Genomic DNA, 22,513 nt, shown 5'->3' with positions numbered 1-22,513 from the left:
TCAGCCAGCCTGAGTCCTCACTCCCTCTCCTCCTGAACCTATGGTGATGATTGGACTAGCTTTTCCATCCTCAAAACCTGCCCATTCTTTATTCAAGAGTGGCTACCCATAAAAACATGTATCTGGCTCTCTGCTCAGAGACCTGAAGGCCCAGACAGCATCACTTCTGATCCCCCTATTGGGGCCTCCAGAGACACTGGACAGGAGACCAGGAAGCTACTTGTGCATTGTCCCCAGCCTGCCAAGTGGTGCCCATATTCTCACTGGTCCACTATACCACTTGTCTTCCCTCTTCTTCCTCTTGGGAGGGAAGGGTGCACAGCCTCACCATTTGCTGCTGCTCTGTGGTCAAGGTGGGGTCCCTCTAACCATAAGAACTTGCCAGCACCTATTTCCTAGAAAAGTTGGGCTCTTCTGCAACCAGATCCCTCACTCCACCCATCCTGGAGACCTAGTCTCAGAAGAATGGAATCTGCGACCACCTCTCCACCCCAGTTGGCCCTCACCCAAGGACAGGCCTCAAGATTGTATTTGTCTCATCATCCCAGAGGTGGGACATCTATAAACACTTAAATTGAACAAGAAATATAACCCTTGTGATGAATTAAAAAATGTCATTTGAGTTTTTATTATGTTCACCAAATTGGAAACTTCTTGGGTTAAAGGGACTTTCAAAACTTCAATGCCCTGGCACATGCAGCTAGAGAATAACAGGGCCAAGGTCAGGACCTTCTTCTTTCGGTTTGGGCAGCAGACAGTCCTCAGGTGTCTTGGGCGAGGGTTTACCAGCAGCCAGCAGAGCAGCCAGCAGAGCAGCCACGATGACGATTCGAGCAGGTTCCTGAGCCCTCGAGTGCGGGAAGAAAGCAAAGGAGGAAGAATTTGAAGAGCCAGGGTGGCTGTGAGTTTGATTTAGACATGTAAACTACCCATGGCATATGCAAATGGAGAGAAACATCAGGTTGCTGGCTGTCCTCTGATGCTCGGCAAACAGATCTGCAAGCCAAGCAGAGATCATGGAGCCGGCTGACATGGCAACAGCAAAGCACTGCCAGTAACTCCAACCGCAGCACGCCGGCCTGCTCCCCCATCCTCCGGAAGAGGTCTCGCTCACCAACCCCACAGAACCAGGACGGAGACACCATGGTGGAGAAGGGCTCAGATCATTCCTTGGACAAGTCCCCATCCACCCCGGAGCAGGGTGTGCAGCGCAGCTGCTCCTCACAGTCCGGCAGGAGTGGTGGCAAAAATTCCAAGAAAAGCCAGAGCTGGTACAATGTGTTAAACCCCACTTACAAGCAGAGAAATGAAGACTTCAGAAAGCTCTTTAAGCAACTTCCAGACACAGAGCGAGCGCCTCATTGTTGATTACTCATGTGCACTCCAAAGAGACATTCTTCTTCAGGGCCGACTCTACCTCTCGGAAAATTGGATCTGCTTCTACAGCAACATCTTCCGCTGGGAAACTCTGCTGACAGTCCATTTGAAAGATATCTGCTCCATGACAAAAGAAAAAACAGCTCGCCTCATCCCCAATGCTATCCAAGTTTGCACTGATTCAGAAAAGCACTTTTTCACTTCATTTGGGGCCCGGGATAGAACGTATATGATGATGTTCCGGCTCTGGCAGAATGCACTCCTTGAGAAGCCCCTGTGCCCCAAGGAGCTCTGGCACTTTGTACACCAGTGCTATGGGAATGAGCTGGGCCTGACCAGTGACAACGAGGACTATGTGCCCCCTGATGACGATTTCAACACCATGGGCTACTGCGAGGAGATCCCTGTAGAAGAAAACGAAGTGAATGACAGCTCTTCCAAAAGCAGCATTGAGACCAAGCCAGATGCCAGCCCACAGCTGCCTAAGAAATCCGTCACCAACAGCACCCTGACATCCACTGGAAGCAGCGAAGCCCCTGTCTCGTTTGATGGCCTGCCCCTGGAGGAGGAGGTGTTGGAGGGTGACGGGTCCCTGGAGAAAGAGCTCGCTATTGACAACATCATCGGGGAAAAGATTGAGATCATCGCGCCAGTGAACTCCCCTTCATTGGACTTCAATGACAATGAGGACATCCCCACCGAGCTGAGTGACTCTTCAGACACTCATGATGAAGGGGAGGTCCAGGCCTTCTATGAAGACCTGAGTGGCCGGCAGTATGTGAACGAGGTCTTCAATTTCAGCGTGGACAAGCTCTATGACCTTCTCTTCACCAACTCGCCCTTCCTGCGGGATTTTATGGAGCAGCGGAGATTCTCTGATATCATCTTCCATCCGTGGAAAAAGGAAGAGAATGGAAACCAGAGCCGAGTGATTCTTTATACCATCACCCTGACCAATCCCCTAGCTCCCAAAACTGCCACTGTCAGGGAGACGCAGACCACGTACAAGGCAAGCCAGGAGAGTGAATGTTACGTGGTAGATGCAGAAGTCCTTACTCACGACGTGCCCTACCACGACTACTTCTACACCATCAATCGCTACACACTCACCCTCGTGGCCCGGAACAAGAGTCGACTCAGGGTCTCCACAGAGCTGCGATATCAAAAACAGCCCTGGGGTTTAGTGAAAACTTTTATCGAGAAGAACTTCTGGAGTGGGCTAGAGGACTACTTCCGCCATTTAGAGAGTGAGTTAACCAAAATGGAGAGTACTATCTGGCTGAGATGCACAGACAGTCTCCCAAGGAGAAAGCCAGTAAGCCCTCGACTGTGCGGAGGAGAAAGCGTCCCCATGCCCACCTGCGGGTGCCTCATCTGGAAGAGGTGATGAGCCCTGTCACCACACCCACCGATGAAGATGTGGGCCACAGGATCAAGCACGTGGCAGGTTCCACGCAGACACGGCATATCCCCAAGGACACTCCCAACGGTTTCCACCTGCAGAGCGTGTCCAAGCTGCTGCTGGTTATCAGCTGTGTTCTGGTGCTGCTGGTCATCCTTAACATGATGCTCTTCTACAAGCTCTGGATGTTGGAATATACCACCCAGACCCTCACTGCCTGGCAGGGTCTAAGGCTCCAAGAAAGGTTACCCCAGTCTCAGACAGATGGGCCCAGCTCTTAGAGGCCCAACAAAAGTACCACGATACTGAGCTCCAAAAGTGGAGGGAGATCATCAAATCCTCAGTTATGCTTCTAGACCAGATGAAGGACTCGCTCATCAATCTTCAGAATGGCATCAGGTCCCGCGACTACACATCTGAAAGTGAAGAGAAGAGGAACCGTTATCATTGACAAGGCAGGAACTGGGGTGGCTGCAAGAGGCCTATGCAATACATGTACACAGACCCTATAAATATATATATATAAATATATATATATATACAGAATATAAATATATATATTATATACAGATTTTAAAAAGAGATAATGCCTACGTACCCGGGAGAAGGAGCGGGACCTCCCGCCCCCTGTGCTGGCCGGAGCAGCGTTTTCCCTCGGTGGAGGGGCCGAGGAGGGCAGGAACCACCTCTCAGCACCGACCTCCCCTGATCCTCCTCCTCCCATCCTCTGATCCTCACCCCTTCCCTTGCTGGCCATTCTTGGCTCTTAGAAGGGAAATGTCGCTGAGCCAAAGTTATGCCTGTGAAGACCCTTGGGGTCTTGAAAGAAGTCTCAAGGGGGCATTGCTTAAGGTGCTTCATCCCCTAATCTCCTTTGATTTGTTTCCAAAATAAACAAGAATCTGTTCCTCCCTAAAAAAAACAAAAAACAAAAACAAAAACAAAACAAAACAAAAAAAAAAAACTTCAATGCCCTGGGAGAGATCACAGCCCAGCACAGCCTTCTGCCAATATGCCTTCCTCTTCTCCCCAAGAGTTGGGATTCTCTGGTCATGATGACAAACCACCAGAGCACTTTAGGTATGTGCAGTGACTGTCACATGTGTTCAGTGTGCCCATGGGTGGTTGGAGCAGAAAATCTCCCCTAGCACACTGCCTGTGAATGCCAGGTTTGGTGTTCAGATCCCTGGCTTCAGCCACCAGGCCCAGCTGTCTGGTGGGGAGGGATTGACTCACCTGTGTGGAGGTGACCTCTGAACTCACCTCCCAGGAGACAGGATTCCTGAGAATTTGACAGTAGTGTCCCCCAAAGATGGCTTCTAACTATACACAGTGATGGCCACAGCCCCACTGAATGTAGCCCCAGCATGGAGGCAGAAGCTGTGTCAAGCCCCAGACACAGCCTGTAATGGGCAACGTCCTTTATCTTGGGTCAGAAAAGACCCTTGGTGAGTCTTTCACAAGGCAAAATATCCCTGTAGCCTCTGCCCAGCTCTGAGCTCAGCATGCGGGTCAGCAGGCCATGCCAAACATTATGGCTCATTTATTGTAAGCCTGTGGACACATAGGGAGCATCCAGGGCTTGGGGGGAACCAGCAAAATTATGATTTAGTCTGGGATTAGCTAGGACTCTCTAGGGGACTGAGGCCAACACCATGGCTGGGTTTGTAAACACCAAGCTTCAAGAAGTTTAGTCTCAGGGGTGAATACAGCAGACTGATAAGGAGTACTGGCACTGATCCTGCTTTTGAACAGAAAGTGTGGCTCCATAGTTCAGAGCAACACAACCTTCTCACCTACACATTGCTGTGACATGTGCGGGGCCATGTTTGCTGGACATGAACAGCTGGTTCCAAAGCTTGCCTACACCCTGCAGTCATGGAGGATTGGCATCCTCTCCAGGTCCCACTCTTTGAATAATTCATATTCAAAGAGTATCAAAGCAAATGAGAAACAGAAAAAAATTAAACATTAGAAAGGAATCAAAATGGAAATAATAAACATCTCTTTATATTAAAATGGAAAGGAAATTATCTCAACTCTCCAATTAAAAGAAAGAGATAGGCAGAATACACTAGAAAATAAGACCCAATGTGTATTGATTACAAGGGATACACTTTATAGGCATCAAGAGTCACAGAAAATGAAAGGATGGAAATTGATACAGCATGTGAAAAGAATGCAAAAGAAAGCAGAAGTGTCTACTCTCCTATCTGACCAGCAGACTTGAAACCAAAATTAAACAAAAAAGTCAAGGAAGTTCATTTCATACAGAAGAGGAAACAATACAACAACCTTATGTAACAATGAGAAATACTTATGGCCTACACTTGGTTGTAACTAATTACCTAAAAGAGACATTGCTTGAGTCTCAGCCTCAGAGAGACCCCAGTAAACTAGGCGATATCAGCACAAGTTTCTCACCAATAGTTAGGTCATCCAGAAATAATACAGCAAAAAAACTTTGGACATGAAAAATATTACAAATCAACAGAATTTAATGACATCTAAAGAATATTTTATTTCACAACAGCTGAATACACTTCCTTCTCAGAAGCTCTTGGAACCTTCTCTGAAATAGACCACATTTTAGGTCATAATGTAACAATTAGGAAATAAAAAATATTGACATAATTTATTGCTTTCACCAAACAATAATATTATGAAATTAGAAGTCAACATGAAAATCACTACCAGAACCATAGACACACATGGATATTAAAATATGCAGTTTTAAATGATAAATTTGTGATAAAAGAAATCAAAGTAGAAATTTAAAAATGCTCACAGGGAAATGAGCAGAATGAAGCAACATATCAGAAACTGTAGGACATTGTTGGGGCAGTTCTAACAGGAACGCTAAAAGCCCTGAATGTCTTCCTAAGAAATCAGAAAAATCTCAAAGGAAAAAGCTAGTCATGCATGTCAAGGTTCTTGAGAAACAAAAGTCAACAAATCCAAAACTAACAGAAGGACGTAAATAATTAAGGTCAGAACCAAAATCAAGTCAGAGTAAAACTTTAAAGAATGATGAAAAAAAGAACTGGTTTTTTTGAAAAGAAAAACAAGATTGATAAGATCCTGGCCAATGCAACCAGAAGAAAAAGAGAGAAGACCCAAAGTCAATAAAACAAAAGATAGAAAAGGAGAAATCATCAAGGACACCATAGAAATCCAGTGGCTCAATGGGGACTCTTTTGAAAATTTTTACTACAAAAAACTGGAAAATCTAGGGGAAATGAATGAAATGTTAGACACATACGTCCTGCCAGAATAGAATCAAAAGGACAAATAAAAATAAAGAGACCACCTACTTAAAATGGGATAGAAGCAATAACAAGAAGACTTTGAACAAAGGAAAACCTAGGACCAGAGGAAATATCAGCTGAATTCTACCAGAGCTTTAAAGAACTAATTCCACTGCTCCTAAAGCCATTTAATGAACTAGAAAGGGATGGGACATATTCAAATTCATTCTATGAAGTCAAATAAAATAAGAAAACATCAAGGAAGGAAAACCACTTACCAATATCCTTAATGAACATAAATGCAAAAATCCTTAATAAAGTAATAGCAAAGCATATTTAGCAACATATTGAGAACACTGTATACCATTACCAGACTGGATAGATCTAAGGTTTGCCAGGATGGTTTAACACAAAAATGTCAATAAATATAATTCATCACATATACAGAAATAAGAACAAAAATCATAGTCACCTGAAAATATGCAGAGAAACACTTCAACAAATATCATCCATTTATGATAAAATCCCTGAAAACCTAGGCACAGAATGAACTTTCCTCAACATTATAAAGGTTATATTCAACTAACCCAAGCAAACCTCATAGTAAATGGGTAAATATTAAAAATTTTTCTTTCAAATCTAGAACAAGACAAGAATTTCCATTCTCACCAGTTCATTTAAATAGAGTACTAGGAATTCTATATAGAGAAGGAAAAGAAAGGTAGGAAAGAGAAGGAAAGACACGGGATAAAAATAGGGCAAGGAAAACATCAAATTATCACTGTTTGCAAAAGACTGCTGGAGCTGAAGTTGAAAGAGTTCAACAAAGTTTCCCTTTCCAAAATCAACAAACAAAATCAACAGCTTTTCTGTCTACCAACAATGAGTCTGTTGAGAAAGAAATAGGAAAATACTCCCATTCACAATACACTCAAAAAAATAAAGAAAGAAAAAAAGAAAGAAAACAAAGAAAAAGAGAGAAATAAAAAGGAAGAAAAAGAAAGAAAGAAAGAAAGAAAGAAAGAAAGAAAAAAAGAAAGAAAGAAAGAAAGAAAGAAAGAAAGAAAGAAATTGAAGAAAATAAGGAAAGAGGGAAGGAAGGATGGAAAGAAAGAGGAAGGAATGAAGGAATAATCTAAGAAGGTGAGCAATCACCATATTTAAAGATATAGAATATTGAGGAAAGAAATTGAGAAGACCCAAGAAGATGGAAATGCCATGCATGTGCAGAGACAGGCATAACCGATAATTTTAAAATGGTCATATTACCAAAACAATATACAGATTCAAGGCAATTCCTACCAAAATTCCAATGATATTCTCCACAGAATTAGAAAAGGAAGTCCTAAGCTTCATTTGGACAAATAAAAGGCCCCAAATAGTCAAAGAAATTTCAAGTTGAAAAAGCTATTCTGGAGGTACCATCATACCTAATTCAAATAACACCACAGACATATGCAATGATTCTACATGTTTCTGGCTTAAAATGAGGCACCCACACAAATGGCCCAGAATAGAAGAAACCCATATATCAACAGTCATCTGAACCTTGACACAGGTGTCAAAAACAGGCATTGGCCAAAACACAGCCTTGTAACCAGTGGTGCTGGGAAACTGGTTATCCACAGTAGAAAAATGAGTCTACACCTGGATATCTCACACTGCACAAGAATCAACTCAAAATGAATCCTACACATCAGAATTAGACAAGAAGCTATGCAACTCCTACAAGGAAACCTAGGGTCAACACTCCAGCTTCAAGACACAGACACATCTTTCTCAGGGTAACCCCTAATGCACAGTAAATATTACCAAGAGTCAATAAAGGGTATGACTTTAAATTTAAGAGCATCTGCACAACAGAGAAGTACTTGAGACTGTGAAGAGGGAACATGAAAGATGGGAGAAAATCTTTCATAGGTACTCTTCTGAGTAATTTCTAGACTAATTACTCTTCTACAGTAATATCTAGACTATAAAAAGTACTTAAAAACTTAACACCAAAACACCCCAATGAGCCACTAATAACTGGGAAAATGAATTAAACACTTCTCAAAAAAGAAATACACACATCTGGTAAATATATGAAAAATAGCTGAGCATCATTATTAATTAGGGTAATGCATATCAAAACCACACTGTAAATCCTTCATGCTCCAGGTAGAAAGGAAGTTATCAAGAATACAAACAGGAGATCCAAGATGGCAGACTAGAGGGAGGCTGCATTCCTTGTTGCTCTGTAACTCTGGTTTCAAGCAGAGGATATCTATTTCTTGATGAGACAGTTTTTCCTGCTTGTTCCCTGCTGTTTACTCCATTTGTCTACTGTGATCACCTGCAGTCTGCCAGCCTATTGACACCATTTTTGAGAGCAGATTTCTCACTGGCCAGCACCTATCATCCTCCATTTGCCTGCCTCTTGCCTGTCCATCACCTGCCTTACACCTATCCATCACCCACCGCCCGAGGTTCACCTCCCGATCATCCAAGAACAGCAAACTGATCGCCAACTGCCAGTGGAGCGTCAGCTGCCTGCTTTTGCCTGAAAGTTCACTGTGACAGTACCTGCAGGTTTGATTACATGTGGATGCCACCATTTTGAGACAACAGCCAGGCCCCATAGGACCCCTGGCCATACTGACTAAGCCCCGTCTCCAGGATCCCTCAGCCCACCTGATCACTCCCTGCCTCCAGGGCCCTCACATTGACTGACTGCTCCCTACCACCAGGACCCCCAGACCAACTAACTGCATGCTATCACCTGGACCCCAAACCAAGTGATTGCACCCGGCCTCCAGGATCCCACAACCACACCAAACACACCCGATCTCCAGGACCCCTGCCTGAACAAACCGCACCCCGCCTCCAGGACCTCCAGCTGACTACTTCCACACCTCGAGCTGCAGCTCTCCATTTGCTAACACATTTGGAAGCCAGAGCAGCCATCTTGGATAATACTGGAAGCTTTATCTCCAATCCTTAGGTGGGGAAAATTCCATCCTGAGACACCTGCTAGGCATCTGAAGATCATTGTCAGGTAGTACTCATGCATCATGCTACTAAAGACTGGGAGGTTTGAATACTATATGACTGTTATGGTGTAGATGTTCTTTTTTCTCCATATTGAACAATTTTAAGTTTTTATTTCTTTACTTTTCTTGATCTCTTTTCCTTTTGTATACCTGTTTCCACAGAGTCTTTTTCTCCCTTTTTGCATGACAACATCCAATTTCTTTTGATTATACTCTCACACTTTCTATTATCTAGAACTTCTGGTTATTCCTTTCTTATCCCATTAACAGCTACATTCTACATCCCTCTGCATCCTCTTTGTCCTCCATTAGAAACTGCAGACCTTATTGCAAATCTGATTGTTATACTGAAGATAATATTTGAACTCATTCTGTTTATTAAGACAATATTGTTAATGGCCTCATAGGGGTTATTTGGTCTAAGACTGCATAATGTCTTATGTGGGCACTGCTAATATTAATCTCCCCTTACAGAAAGGGTTTTGGAAACCTATAAGGCCACTATAAGCCTATAGAGGGGAACCTGCAATATTCCAGGTCTGCACTGCTAGATGGGAAGATACATGAACAACATAAAAAAACAAGGGAAGAAAATGATCCAAACAAATCTAGATTCTATATTAATAGAAGCCAATGATAGTATGGTAGAAGAAATGTCAGAAAAGGACTTCAGATTATACATGATTAAGATGATTCATGAAGCAAAGGATGAGATAAGAGAGCAAATGCAGGCAATGAATGATAATACCAATAAGCAGTTGAAAGAGCAATTGCAGGAAGCAAAAGATCATTTCAACAAAGAGACAGAGATTCTCAAAACAAACAAACAAACAAACAAAAATCCTTGAAATGAAGGAAAAAATAAACCAAATAAAAAACTCAATGGAAAGCATCACCAACAGACTAGACCACTTGGAACACAGAACCTCAGACAATGAAGGCAAAATATTTAATCTTGAAAATAAACTTTCACAAACAGAGAAGATGGTAAGAAATCAATAACTGAATCTTCAATAACTATGGGACATCATGAAAAGACCAAATTTAAGAATTATTGGGATTGAGGAAGGCACAGAGATACAAACCAAAGGAATGAACAACCTATTCAATGAAATAATATCAAAAAATTTCCCAAACCTGAAGAATGAAATAGAAAATCAAAAGAAGAGGCTTACAGAACATCAAATGCACAAAATCACAACAGATCCACACCAAGGCACATTATAATGAAAATGCCTAATTTTCAAAATAAGATAGGATTTTGAAGGCCACAACAAAAAAGCATATAGGGGGAAACCAATACAGATAGCAGACAACTTCTCAACCCAGAATCTAAAAGCTAGAAGGGCCTGGAAGAACATATTTGAAGCTATGAAAGAACATGGTTGCCAACCAAGAATACTATACCCAGCAAAACTAACCTTCAGATTTGAGATGAAATAAAATCCTTCCATAATAAACAAAACTTAAAAGAATTTACAAATAGAAAGCCTGTGCTACAAAATGTTCTCAACAAAATATTCCATGAGGAGGAAATGAAAAACAACAATGTAGGTCAGCAAAGGGAGGAACTACCTTAGAGAAAAACCCACTCAAAGGAGAAACCAAGCCAAGTTAAAAACCAAAAATAAGCCCAAATGACTGGGGATACAAATCATATCTCAAAAATAACCCTGAACGTTAATGGCTTAAACTCATCAATCAAAAGACATAGACTGGCAGACTGGATTAAAAAGAAAGACCCAACAGTATGCTGCCTGCAAGAGACTCATCTCATAGAAAAAGACATCCACAGACTAAAGGTGAAAGGATGGGAAAAAACCTACCATGCACATGAACTCAGTAAAAAAGCAGGGATATCCTTATTTCAGACAAAGTGAACTTCAAGCCAAAGTTAGTCAGAAGGAATAAAGAAGGACATTTCATACCGCTTAAGGGAACCATAAATCAGGAAGACATAACGATAGTAAATATTTATGCCCCAAACAATGGTGCATCCCTGTACATCAAACAAATCCTTCTCAATTTCAGGAATCAAATAGACCACAACACAATAATTCTGGGTGACTTTAACACACTGCTGTCACCACTAAATAGATCTTCCAATCAAAAACCAAACAAAGAAACCATAGAACTCATTCCACCAAACTCATTCTATGAAGCTAATATCACCCTCAAACACAAACCAGGCAAAGACACATCAAGGAAAGAAAATTTTAGACCAATATGCTTAATGAAAATAGATGCAAAGATCCTTAACAAAATACAATCCTTAACCTAGGCTTAATAGACTTATATAGAATATTCCATCCATCAACCAGTAAATTCACTTTCTTCTCATCAGCACATGGAACCTTCTCAAAAATAGACCATATGTTATGCCACAAAGCAACCCTTAGGAAATGCAAAAAAATAGAGATACTTCCTTGTGTTCTTAAAGATCATAATTGAATGAGAGTAGAAATCAAAGATAAAATAAGAAACAGAGATTACTTCAACACCTAGAGACTAAATAATATGCTATTAAATGAAACATGTATAACAAAAAACATCAGGGAGGAGATTAAAAAAAATCTTAGAGGTCAATGAGAATGATGATACAACATATAAAAATCTCTGAGATACTCTGAAAGCAGTACTAAGAGGAAAATTCATTACATGGAGGGCATTAAAGAAAGGAATGAAAAGTCAACAACTACATGACCTAACATTACAGCTCAAAACCCTAGAAAAAGAAGAACAGAATAACAGCAAAAGTAGTAGAAGACAGGAAATAATTAAAATCAGAGCTGAAATCAATGAAATTGAAACAAAGGAAACAATTCAAAAAATTGACAAAACAAAAAGTTGGTTCTTTGAGAAAGTAAAGAAAATAGACAAACCCTTAGCCACACTAACAAAGAGAAGGAGAGAAAAAACTCAAATTACTAAAATCTGTGATGAAAAAGGAAATATGACAGACACCACTGAGATACAGAACATAATGAGAAACTACTTTGAAAATCTGTATTCCAACAAAATAGAAAATACAGAGGATATCCACAAATTTCTAGAGTCACATGCTCCTCCCAAACTGAACCAGGATGACATACACAATTTAAACAGATCAATATTAACCAATGAAATAGAAGAAGCCATTAAAAACCTACCATCCAGGAAAACCCCAGGACCAGACAGATTCTCAGCTGAGTTATACAAGACCTTCAAAGAAGAACTCATTCCAATACTTCTCAAAGTATTCCAGGAAACAGAAAAGGAGGGTACCCTGCCAAACTCATTCTATGAAGCTAATATCACCCTCATACCCAAACCAGGAAAAGACACATCAAGGAAAGAAAATTTTAGACCAATATCCTTGATGAATATAGATGCAAAGATCCTTAACAAAATACTGGCAATCTGTACCCAAAAACTTATGAAGAAAATTGTGCACCACCATCAAGTGGGATTCATCCCTGGAATGTAAGAATGGTTTAACATCTGTAAATTAATAAACATAATCCACATTTCAATAGACTTAAGGATAAGAAGCATATGGTCATTTCAATTGACACAGAAAAAGGGTTTGACGAAATGCACCCCTTCATGTGCAAAACACTAGAAAAAACAGGGATAGTAGGAACATACCTGAATATTGTAAAGGCTATTTATGCTAAACCCATGGCCAACATCATTCTTAATGGAGAAAAACTGAAACCATTCCCTTTAAAAACGGGAGCAAGACAGGGATGTCCTCTTTCACCACTTCTATTCAACATTGTCCTCGAAACTCTAGCCAGAGCAATTAGGCAGATTAAAGAAATTAAAGGGATACGAATAGGAAAAGAGGAACTTAAGCTGTCACTATTTGTGAATGACATGATTCTATATTTAGAGGATCCAAAAACCTCCTCCAGAAAACTTCTAGACCTCATAAATGAATTCAGCAAAATAGCAGGCTATAAAATCAACACACATAAATCTACAGCATTTTTATACGCAAGCGATGAAACAGCTGAAAGGCAAATGAGGAAAACAATTCCATTTGCAATAGCATCAAAAAAAAATAAAATACTTGGGTATCAATCTAACCAAAGAGGTAAAAGATCTCTACAATGAAAACTACAAAACATTGAAGAAAGAAATTGAGGAAGACCTTAGAAGATGGAAAGGTCTCCCGTGTTCTTGGATAGGCAAAATCAATATTGTCAAAATGGCCATACTACCAAAAGTGCTATGCAGATTCAATGTAATTCCAATTAAAATTTCAATGATGTACCTTACAGAAATAGAGCAAGCAATCATGAAATTCATCTGGAAGAATAAGAAACCCAGAATACCTAAAGCAATCCTTAGCAGGAAGAGTGAAGCAGGGGGTATCGCAATACCAGATATTCAACTCTACTACAAAGCAATAGTAACAAAAATGGCATCATATTGGTACCAAAATAGACAGGTAGATCAATGGTACAGAATAGAGGACATTGACACAAACCCAAATAAATACAATTTTCTCACACTAGACAAAGGGGCCAAAAATATGCGATGGAGAAAAGATAGCCTCTTCAACAAATGGTGCTGGGAAAACTGGAAATCCATATGCAGCAGAATGAACCTAAACCCCTATCTCTCACCCTGCACAAAACTCAAGTCAAAATGGATCAAGGACCTCAGAATCAGACCAGAGACCCTTCATCTTATAGAAGAAAAAGTAGGTCCAAATCTTCAACATGTCGGCTTAGGATCAGAGTTCCTTAACAGGACTCCCATAGTACAAGAAATAAAAGCAAGAATCAATAACTGGGGTAGATTCAAACTCAATAGTTTTCTCTCAGCAAAGGAAACTATCAGCAATGAGAAGAGAGAACCTACAGAGTGGGAGAAAATCTTTGCCACTCATACTTCAGATAATGCACTAATTTCCAGGATATATAAAGAACTCAAAAAAAAAAAAAAAAAAAAAACTCTACATGAAGAATACAAATAACCCAATCAAATGGGCTAAGGAAATGAACAGATGCTTCACAGAAGAAGATCTACAAGCAATCAACAGATATATGAAAAAATGTTCAACATTTTTAGTAATAAGAGAAATGCAAATTTGAACAGGAAAAACCATGAAAATCTACCAATTAAGAAAAGCCCAAATCCAGACTGATTCTCAGCTGAGTTCTACAGGACCTTCAAAGAAGAAATAACAACAATACTCCTCAATATTTCCATAAAATATAAAAGAAGGGAACCCTTCTAAACTCATTCTATGAGGCTAATATCACCTTGGTTCCAAAACCAGACAAAGACACATCAAGGAAAGAAAATTTCAGACCAATATCTCTGATGAACATAGATGCAAAAATTCTCAATAAAATTCTGGCATCATAGGATCATTTTAGTAGATGCAAAAAATACTTTGAAAAAGTACAGTACAAAATATAGTGCCCTTTTATGTTTAAAACACTGGAAAAGCTAGGGAGAATAGGGAGAATACCTCAAAATCTTAAAAATCATATTGCTAAACCAAAAAACAACATGATTCTAAATTTTAAAAATTTGAAAGCATTTTCTTTAAAAACTGGAAAAAGAAAAGGATGCCTTCTTTCATTAGTTTTATTCAATATTGTCCTTGAAACTAGTCAGAGCAACTACACAGAAGGAAGAAATTAAAGGAATATATATATGAATTCAAAGTATGACACTTTGCAATGATATAATTCTATAATGGGAAGATCCAAAATCATCCAGCATTATCTTCTAGAAGTAGTAAATGAATTCAACAAAGTAGCAGGTATAAAATCAATACCCATAAGTAAAATGCATTTCTTTACATCAGTAATAAATCCATTGAAATAGAGATAAAGTACACTACCCCATTTACAAACACCTCAAAAATATTTGGGAATCAATCTAACAAAAGAAGTGAAACCTCCACAATAAAAAGTTCAGAATACTAAAGAAATAAATTGAAGAAAAGCTTAGAAAATTGAAAGACCTCCCATGCTCCTGGATAGACAGAATTAATATTGTCAAAATGGCGATATGACCAAAAGCCTTACACAAATTTAATGCAACTCCTATTTAAATTCCAATGACATTCTTCATAGTACCAAAAAGAAATCATGAAATTCATTTGGAAAAATAAGAAACCCAGAATAGCCAAAGCAATTCTTAGCATGAAAAGTGAAGGTGAGGCATCACAATACCAGACCTCAAACTACACTTTGAAGCTGTTGTAATAAAAACAACATGGTGTGGGCACCAAAACAGACATGTAGACAAGTGGTACAAAATGGAAATCACAGAGACAAATTCACATAAATACAGGTAGCACATACTAGAAAAATGTGCCAAAAACATTCTCAGGAAAGAAGACAGCTTCTTCAATAAATTGTGCTGGGAAAAATGGAAAGCCACATGCAACAAAATAAAAATCAACCCTTATCTCTCACCCTGCACAAAACTCAACTCACTATGGATCAAAAATTTAGGCAACAGAATAGAGACCCTGCAACTGTTAAAAGAAAAAATAGGCCAATTCTCCACCGCGCTGGCCTAGGACCTGATTTCCTGCACAAGACCCCTCAAGTGCAAGAAATTAAAGCAAGAATCAATAAATGGAATAGACTCAAACTAAAATGCTTCTTTTCAACAAAGAAACAATAATGTGAAGGGAGAACCTAACTACTGGGCAAAAATCTTGACTCATGCACCTCAGATGAAGCATTAATCTCTAGGATACAGAAAGAACTATAAGAACTTAACACCAAAAAACAACTCAATCAATAAATGGGCTAAGTAACTGAACAGACACTTGAAAATTATTATTTTTTATACATTGTCTGTATCACTCAATTAAATTTTTTAAAAAATACCAAAAAATATAAGGTGTCTGAAATTCTTTCCTAAACCAAGTGCAATGTATTTAGTATAGACAAGTTTTTCAGCATTTTGCAGTACACTAAGCCAGGCCCCATAATAATTTTTTTCTAATAAAAATTAAAGTGCATCTTTATTTTCCAGTAGTAAGACAGGAACACTCTCACATGGAGAACCCACACCTCAGCAGTTGAGACTTCCAGATCTGTTCTGGGAATTTGTGCTGTGCTCCCCACCACATTCTCAGGTCAATTCCACTCAAATGTGTTTCATTGGTACTCCTTTCATATATATGACAAGCTGGTTGTTTTATATTATCCACTGTTCATACTTAATAAATGATAAGTGTAAAATGATCATTAATCAAAAGCAATGTAATAGGATGCAGAAACCATCAAATATACATATATATGTAAAATGTCTTTCTGTGTATGTACAGATAACCATGACTTTTGATTTTTCTCTATAAGAAGTGTCAAACTTCCTCTTTAGTGAAGATAAAGTGAATGGAGTTCAGATTATCTTGGCTATGATTACTGTATCAAAATGATTTGCTGATTTGGGACAGCAATTGACTTATGATTTAAAAAGTTATGCTTAAATAAGTACATATTCACAAAGAACATGGAAAGAATTACCTACCAAGAGAGAGAAAACTGTAGAACCCAGCAAAAGTTGCCAGGGGCCAGAGGAAATTTTTTCAAACTTTGTAACATGTAACCTGGACATTATTGCCTCAAGAAATTGAAGATAGCCCTCACCTGTACAGAGAAACCCTAAAGACTTAACAAAATTCATAGATAAAACATTTGTAATTGTTCTCCGATATGTAGATGACATCCTTTATGTATTACCACACAAGAGAAATATCAAGGTCATTACAGAGGCTTCCTGGGGATAACTGGATACTGTAGGCCTTGGATTCCTGGGTACAGAGAATTATCTAAGAATCTTTACAACCTCCTTAGAAAACTCTACACCAAGGAGCAACTTCCCTGATGTGAGAACCAAAACATACTAAAGGTTCATAAAATATCCAAAAGGGGCCTTACTTCAAGACCCTGTTCTCAGCTAAACCAGAGAAAGAAAGAAATAAAATTCACATCAGAGTGGGCACCAAAGCCTTCAATGAAGTCTTCACAGAGGATTCTAACATTGAGACTTGTGACCAAGTGGCCTCAGCTTCTTTCAACTGGTCACAGCATGACTGGGGTCTGACTGTCCTTTCACATATTTGTGAAGGGACATTTTAACATGTTGCTGTGTCTCATGGGTTGGATTCTAACATAAGAGGATCTCTGACACTGGGTTAAATTAGAATTGTTAGAGAAAATGAAGATGTTCTCAGAATGGTAACACATGTTCTTTTTGTTTTTGTTGGTTTGAGGTGGAACTGCCTGCCAGTCTGTAGCCTGCATGAGTCAGCACCCTGAGCACCCCTGCAGTCAGGAGGGAGGTCTGGCTCCCCTGCTGGTCTGGCTACCCTGCTCCAGGCATGGCAACTAAGCCAGGCATCTAGCAGGCTTTCCAGGGACAAGGGGCCTCATCATGGGACTGCCTACAGCTCAGTGCTGCCACTTCCCCAGGAGCCCCAAGGGTGGGCTTAGGTCACCATCTGCCTGTGGTACTGTCTGAGGGACCTAAATAATCCTACCAGCCTTGGCCCCTGCCCGGCAGCACTGGGCCTACATTGTATCCCTGCTCTGGCATCCAGAAGTCCAAAATCCTACACAAATTCTCCCATATTCTTGGATTCCCCTTCCCAAAGGACACACAGTTTGTCTGTCACACTCATCTGGAGGGTCCCAGGCCATCTTCCATTCAGTGACCTATTCAGGAATGTTGGTAGACTTGAGCTGAAAGGGACTTCATTCTCTCTGGATTCCACTGTCTGTCACACCTGGACCTGTGCATGACCAGGTACCAGTGCTGCCTAGTCCACACCAGTCCCATTCTGAAGGGCAGGAGGTGGCCTGGATTGCTTCTGGTCTAAGCATTGTGTCACACTTGCCTAACAGGCCTCCCAGCACATAGAAGTTGGAGCAGCATGGGTGTGCTCTGTGCATAAATTTGTTGTGACTCTGTGCAGATGGTATGTGCACATGTCAAGTGGGTATGTGTGTGTGTGGTGCATAAGGATTATGTGTGCATATGGAGAGTGCATTAGGAGCGGGTGTGATTGTGGAGAGTTTGTGAGGAGTGAGTATCCATGCAGAGTGTGCATGAGGATTGTGTGTCCATATGGATAGTGTATATGGAGTGAGTGTTCATGTGGAATGTGCAAGAGGAGTGAATGTGTATGAGAGTGCATGAGGATTTGAGTGTCCATGTGGAGTGTGCATAAGGAGTGTCTACGTGGAGAGCACATGTGGAGTGAGTGTGCATGTGGAATGTGTATGAGCAGCGTGCACATAAATTGTGCATTAGGAGTGAGTGTCCACATGGAGTTTGCAGGATGAGTGATTACGCATGTGCAATGTGAATGAGAAGTGAGTGTTAATGTGGAGGGTGCATGAGGAGTGAATGTGCATTTGGTGTGTGCATGAGAAGTGCATATATTCATTTGGAGTGTGCATAAGGAGAGAGTGTTCATGTGGAGTGTACATGAGGACTGACTGTTCATATGTAGTGTGGATGAGGAGTGAGTGTGCATGTAGACTGCAAATATAGACTGAGAGTCCTTGTGGAGTGTGCACAAGGAGTGAGTGTCCATGTGGTTTGTGGTTGAGGAGTGAGTGTTCATGTGGAGTTCAAGTATGGATTGAGAGTCCATGTGGGTGTGCATGAGGAGTGAGTGTTCATGTGGAGTGTGAATGTGCAGTGTACATGAAGAGTTAGTTTGTGTGGGTGCTCATGAGCAGTGAGCGAACATGTTGGTGCCCATGTTGGCATGAAGGGTCCTGGGGGTCTACTGTAAGGTCGTGCAGTGTGCATTCCTGTCCACCCTCCATTCTGGTTTGTCCCAGAACTGCTCTTTTGGGCTTTGTGGTCTCTGAGCCTCACCCACCATCAGTCCTTAACTGCCTCCCTTCCCATTCTGGCCCTGGAGACCAGGCCTGCAGGTGGAGGAAAGGCAGGGTCCAGCCAGTGTTTGGACAAAGGCTCAGGGTGGGTGGGGGCTGGTAGGTGAGGCTGGCAGCCCCTGAAAGTTTTCTGAGTTGGCAGGCCTGGCAGGGTTGGTGGGGAGCACTGATCCCAGTCCTTCCAGATCAGAGTCTCTGGCAGCACCCTCCCTACCTTTCTGCAAGGAGTTAAAGCAAGGCCCAGGATGTAGGGAATGGATTCCTAGAAAAGGTAGGAAATGATTGTGGGAAAGGGGAAGAGGTTTCTGGAAACAATATCAAGCTCAGCCCAGGTCAGCAGGGAACTTGGGCCCATCCCAGTCCCTCTAGGCTGCCCCTTCCTTCCTTTCCCTTCCCTTCCACAGTGAGTCACAGCCCCAGGATCTGACAGTATCCAGGAGGATGCAGGTGGGTTTTGGGGAGAAGCCTGCAAACATGGGAGAATTCCCATGGTGGGGCTCACTTGAAGGAGGGCACAGGGAAAGAGAGAGCAGGTCTGGTCTGTGGAAATGGGGTGCATGAGATCCAGGCAGGTGCAGAGGGCTGTGAAAGAGTATGGAATTTGGGGGTGTGGGTCACAGGGTTCAGACAGGGGGATCTGAATAATCTGGGAGGTGGGGCTCTGGGATAGAATGTCCAGGAAGGAGAAGGGAACTTCAGGAATCTGGGAGGTGGCGACTTGGGGCACAGAAAGAGGAGTCTGAAGGAGTCTGGGAGATGGGGGCCTGGTGTACATGGTCCAGGTAGGTGTGCAGGGGTGTGAAGGAGTCTGAGCAGTGGAAAGGCAGCTAGTCCCCTTCCAAGTCCTACTTAATGCTGGCAGCAAACAGCTATGCTGGGAAATAGAGTTAAAACAAAATCTCCTTCAAGCCCAGAAACACCTTCCATGAACAAAGGGAAAGAGTTTTAGCCTTGAATATGCATTAAACTAGAACAAGACAGCCTCAGAGTCATCTGCTAAGGAGACTGCCTGGGAGTCTGGCTCCCTGTTCTGTGCCCAACACCCCACACAGCATGCACATTCTGTTGAGGTTCCAGCATGAAGACCTGCAACAGTAGACCTCCAAGGTCTCTCTGTCTTGCCCCCAGATTCCCCTGGGGGTTATGGTCATTAATGGTCTAGCTAGGGCTTAGCCTATTGGAGGATAAAGGCAGGAGAGTCAGCTTTCTGTTGCTGTGACAAAATAACTGAAGTGAACAGCTCACCAGGTGAAAAGGTTTCAGTGGTTTTACTCCATGGTTAACTGACCATGCTGCTGCTGCCCTGCATCAGCACACCACATCAGGTGGCAGTGTGTGGTAGAGGAGGCCTGAGGCCCTCATGGCAGCTGGGATGCAAAGAGACAGGCAGGGCCATGTCCACAAGCCCTGGCCTTCTTCCACCATTACCTGCTTTCCACAGTTTCCACCTCTCCCAACAGTGACACTAACTGGGGACCAACTTCCACACATGTGCCTGAGGGTAGACACTCTTCTGGAGTTCAGCAGGCACAGGTGGCCACCTGAAGTAGGGTGTGCAACTGCAGAGGCTAAGTTGTGATAAATGAAGAGACAATGGGATAAGAAGGCCCCATCCATCTTTCCCTGTAATTTTGCTGCTGCCACAATTCTGTCCCCCCACACACACCATTTTAAAACCTATATCATTAGCTCATGAACTTTTTTGTCAGTCATTGATCAGTTTGTTATTAGCCCACAAAATCTACTACTTGAAAATATCTCCCCAGACATTCTCTCTCTCTCTCTCTCTCTTTCTCTGTCTGTCTCTCTCTCCCTAACCCCACAGAGCATACATATTTCTTGTCTGCTGAATAAAATCTCTTGTGTAATTTCCTGCATCTGGAGTGGTTTTCTGGTTGCTTTCAGTCTAAGGGTGTGTTGGCGGGCACTGGCTTCTGACTGGATCACATGATCAGATACCCATAGGCTTTATGTTGACACCTCAACTCCAATGTGATGTTATCAGGATGACATTTTGGAGGTCCTAGGTCAGGAGCATAAATCCTTCCTGGGTGCCTCATACTCAGGCCCAGTGAGTTTTCTGTCCACAGCTGAGGCACAGTGGGATGACCAGATTCCCAAACTGTTGTGACTTCATCTTAAGCTCCAGCATTCAGAACCCTAGGCATGAATTTTTGTGGTTTCTGAGTTGCCTGGTTTGTGTTTTGTTGGGGAAGCCTGAATGAACTAAGATATCTGGAACTGGGTGTGGCCTGGTTACACAAACACGTGAAATGTGGAGATGGATTTGAAGCTGAGTGAATGGGATGGACACAAGGAGGTCTGAAGTGCATGCTAGAGAAGGCCCACAATGCCTCACACAGACTCTTCCTAAGAAAAGTCAGATGCAATTTCACAGGAACTCTCTAGGCTGCACAAGGAAGATTGCCAGTTCAACGGCAGCCTCAGCAACTTAGCCAGGCCCTGTCTCAAAATGAAAAATAAAGAGGGCTTAGTGGTAGAGCACCCTGGATTCAGGCTCCAGTGCCAAGAGAAATGGGGAACAGGGAGGAATAAAAGAGTCGATAACAAGTATTAAAGCATCTCAAGTTGGACAACTCAGGGCATGACAGGTACTGGGACATGACACCATGTGTGTAGAGGAGTAGAAAGATTGCATGCATCCCTTCAATACTGCCCAGATGAGGGGATCTGTAGCCCAGGAGTGGTGGAGCCTATGGATGTAAAGTGACTGGCATGGTGTGGACATGATGTGTCCACCGAGCTTATCTGTGGGACAGTGTAGGATCTTCAGACATGAAGTGATGAGATCACAAGAGCTCAGAACTAATCAGGGTACTAATCCACCTGATAGATTAATAAGTGAATAGACTGCTAGGTGGTCATTGTAGGCAGGGTGTGACTGAAGGAAGTAGGTCTCAGGAGTCAAGACCTTGGGGACTAAATTTTCTCCCTGTGGCCAGTTTCTCCCCCTCTCCCAAACTCCTGGATGCCCTGAGTTGAGCAGCTTTCCTGAGCCATGTGCTTCTGTGACAATGCTCTCACCTTGGGTCCAGAACAATGGTGTCTGCCATCTATGGACTGAATATCTGAAATCCTGAGACAAATAAACCTGTCTTCCTCTACATTGTTCTGAGGCATTTTAGTCACAGTAGCCAGAAGCTGACTAGCAAAATGATGAAGATACATCAGGAATGAGGATTCTAAATGTCAGGCCAAACAGGAGTTTTCCATAAGCAGGTCAGGGTGAATAGATGTCACCTGGCACTCCTGGAGGAGAACAGACTCCATCAAATCACCAGGATCAACAGACATTGAAGGTGGGATTCTTCCAACAGACTTACCTGAACCTGTGCTGAAAGCGGACTCTACAGGAGGCCCACAACTGGGCATAGGAGAAGGTTCTGCAGCCTGACCACAGTGGGTCCATCAGAGCACCCTGGTAACCTTCAGGGTGACTCTGTCCAAACCAGGAAGGAAAGACTTGCAGAAAGCTTCAGCCTGCTGTAGGCCACATGTGGGCAGGGGGCCAGACTGTTAGACCTGAGACTGGAGTGTGGAACGGTACTGGACACAGGA

At 42.0% G+C, this 22,513-nt stretch overlaps 1 protein-coding gene across 1 annotated transcript; it reads left to right on the top strand.

Annotated features, from left to right (window-relative positions):
* Nucleotides 1–1,009: 1,009 nt before the first annotated feature.
* On the top strand, nucleotides 1,010–3,669 carry LOC306652742 (protein Aster-B-like). Its single transcript, XM_079125474.1, is given in 4 exon segments — nucleotides 1,010–1,350; nucleotides 1,352–2,645; nucleotides 2,648–3,040; nucleotides 3,043–3,669. Coding segments are annotated over 4 exon segments (2,082 nt in total). The 5' UTR covers nucleotides 1,010–1,143; the 3' UTR covers nucleotides 3,231–3,669.
* The last annotated feature ends 18,844 nt before the right edge of the window (nucleotides 3,670–22,513 follow it).

The sequence above is a fragment of the Sciurus vulgaris genome (assembly GCF_902686455.1).
Source record: "Sciurus vulgaris genome assembly, contig: HiC_scaffold_565_arrow_ctg1, whole genome shotgun sequence".
Classification (NCBI taxonomy): Eukaryota; Metazoa; Chordata; class Mammalia; order Rodentia; family Sciuridae; genus Sciurus; species Sciurus vulgaris.
The sequence above is the reverse complement of the archived record's forward strand: the minus strand, read 5'-3'. Positions and strand labels throughout refer to the sequence as shown.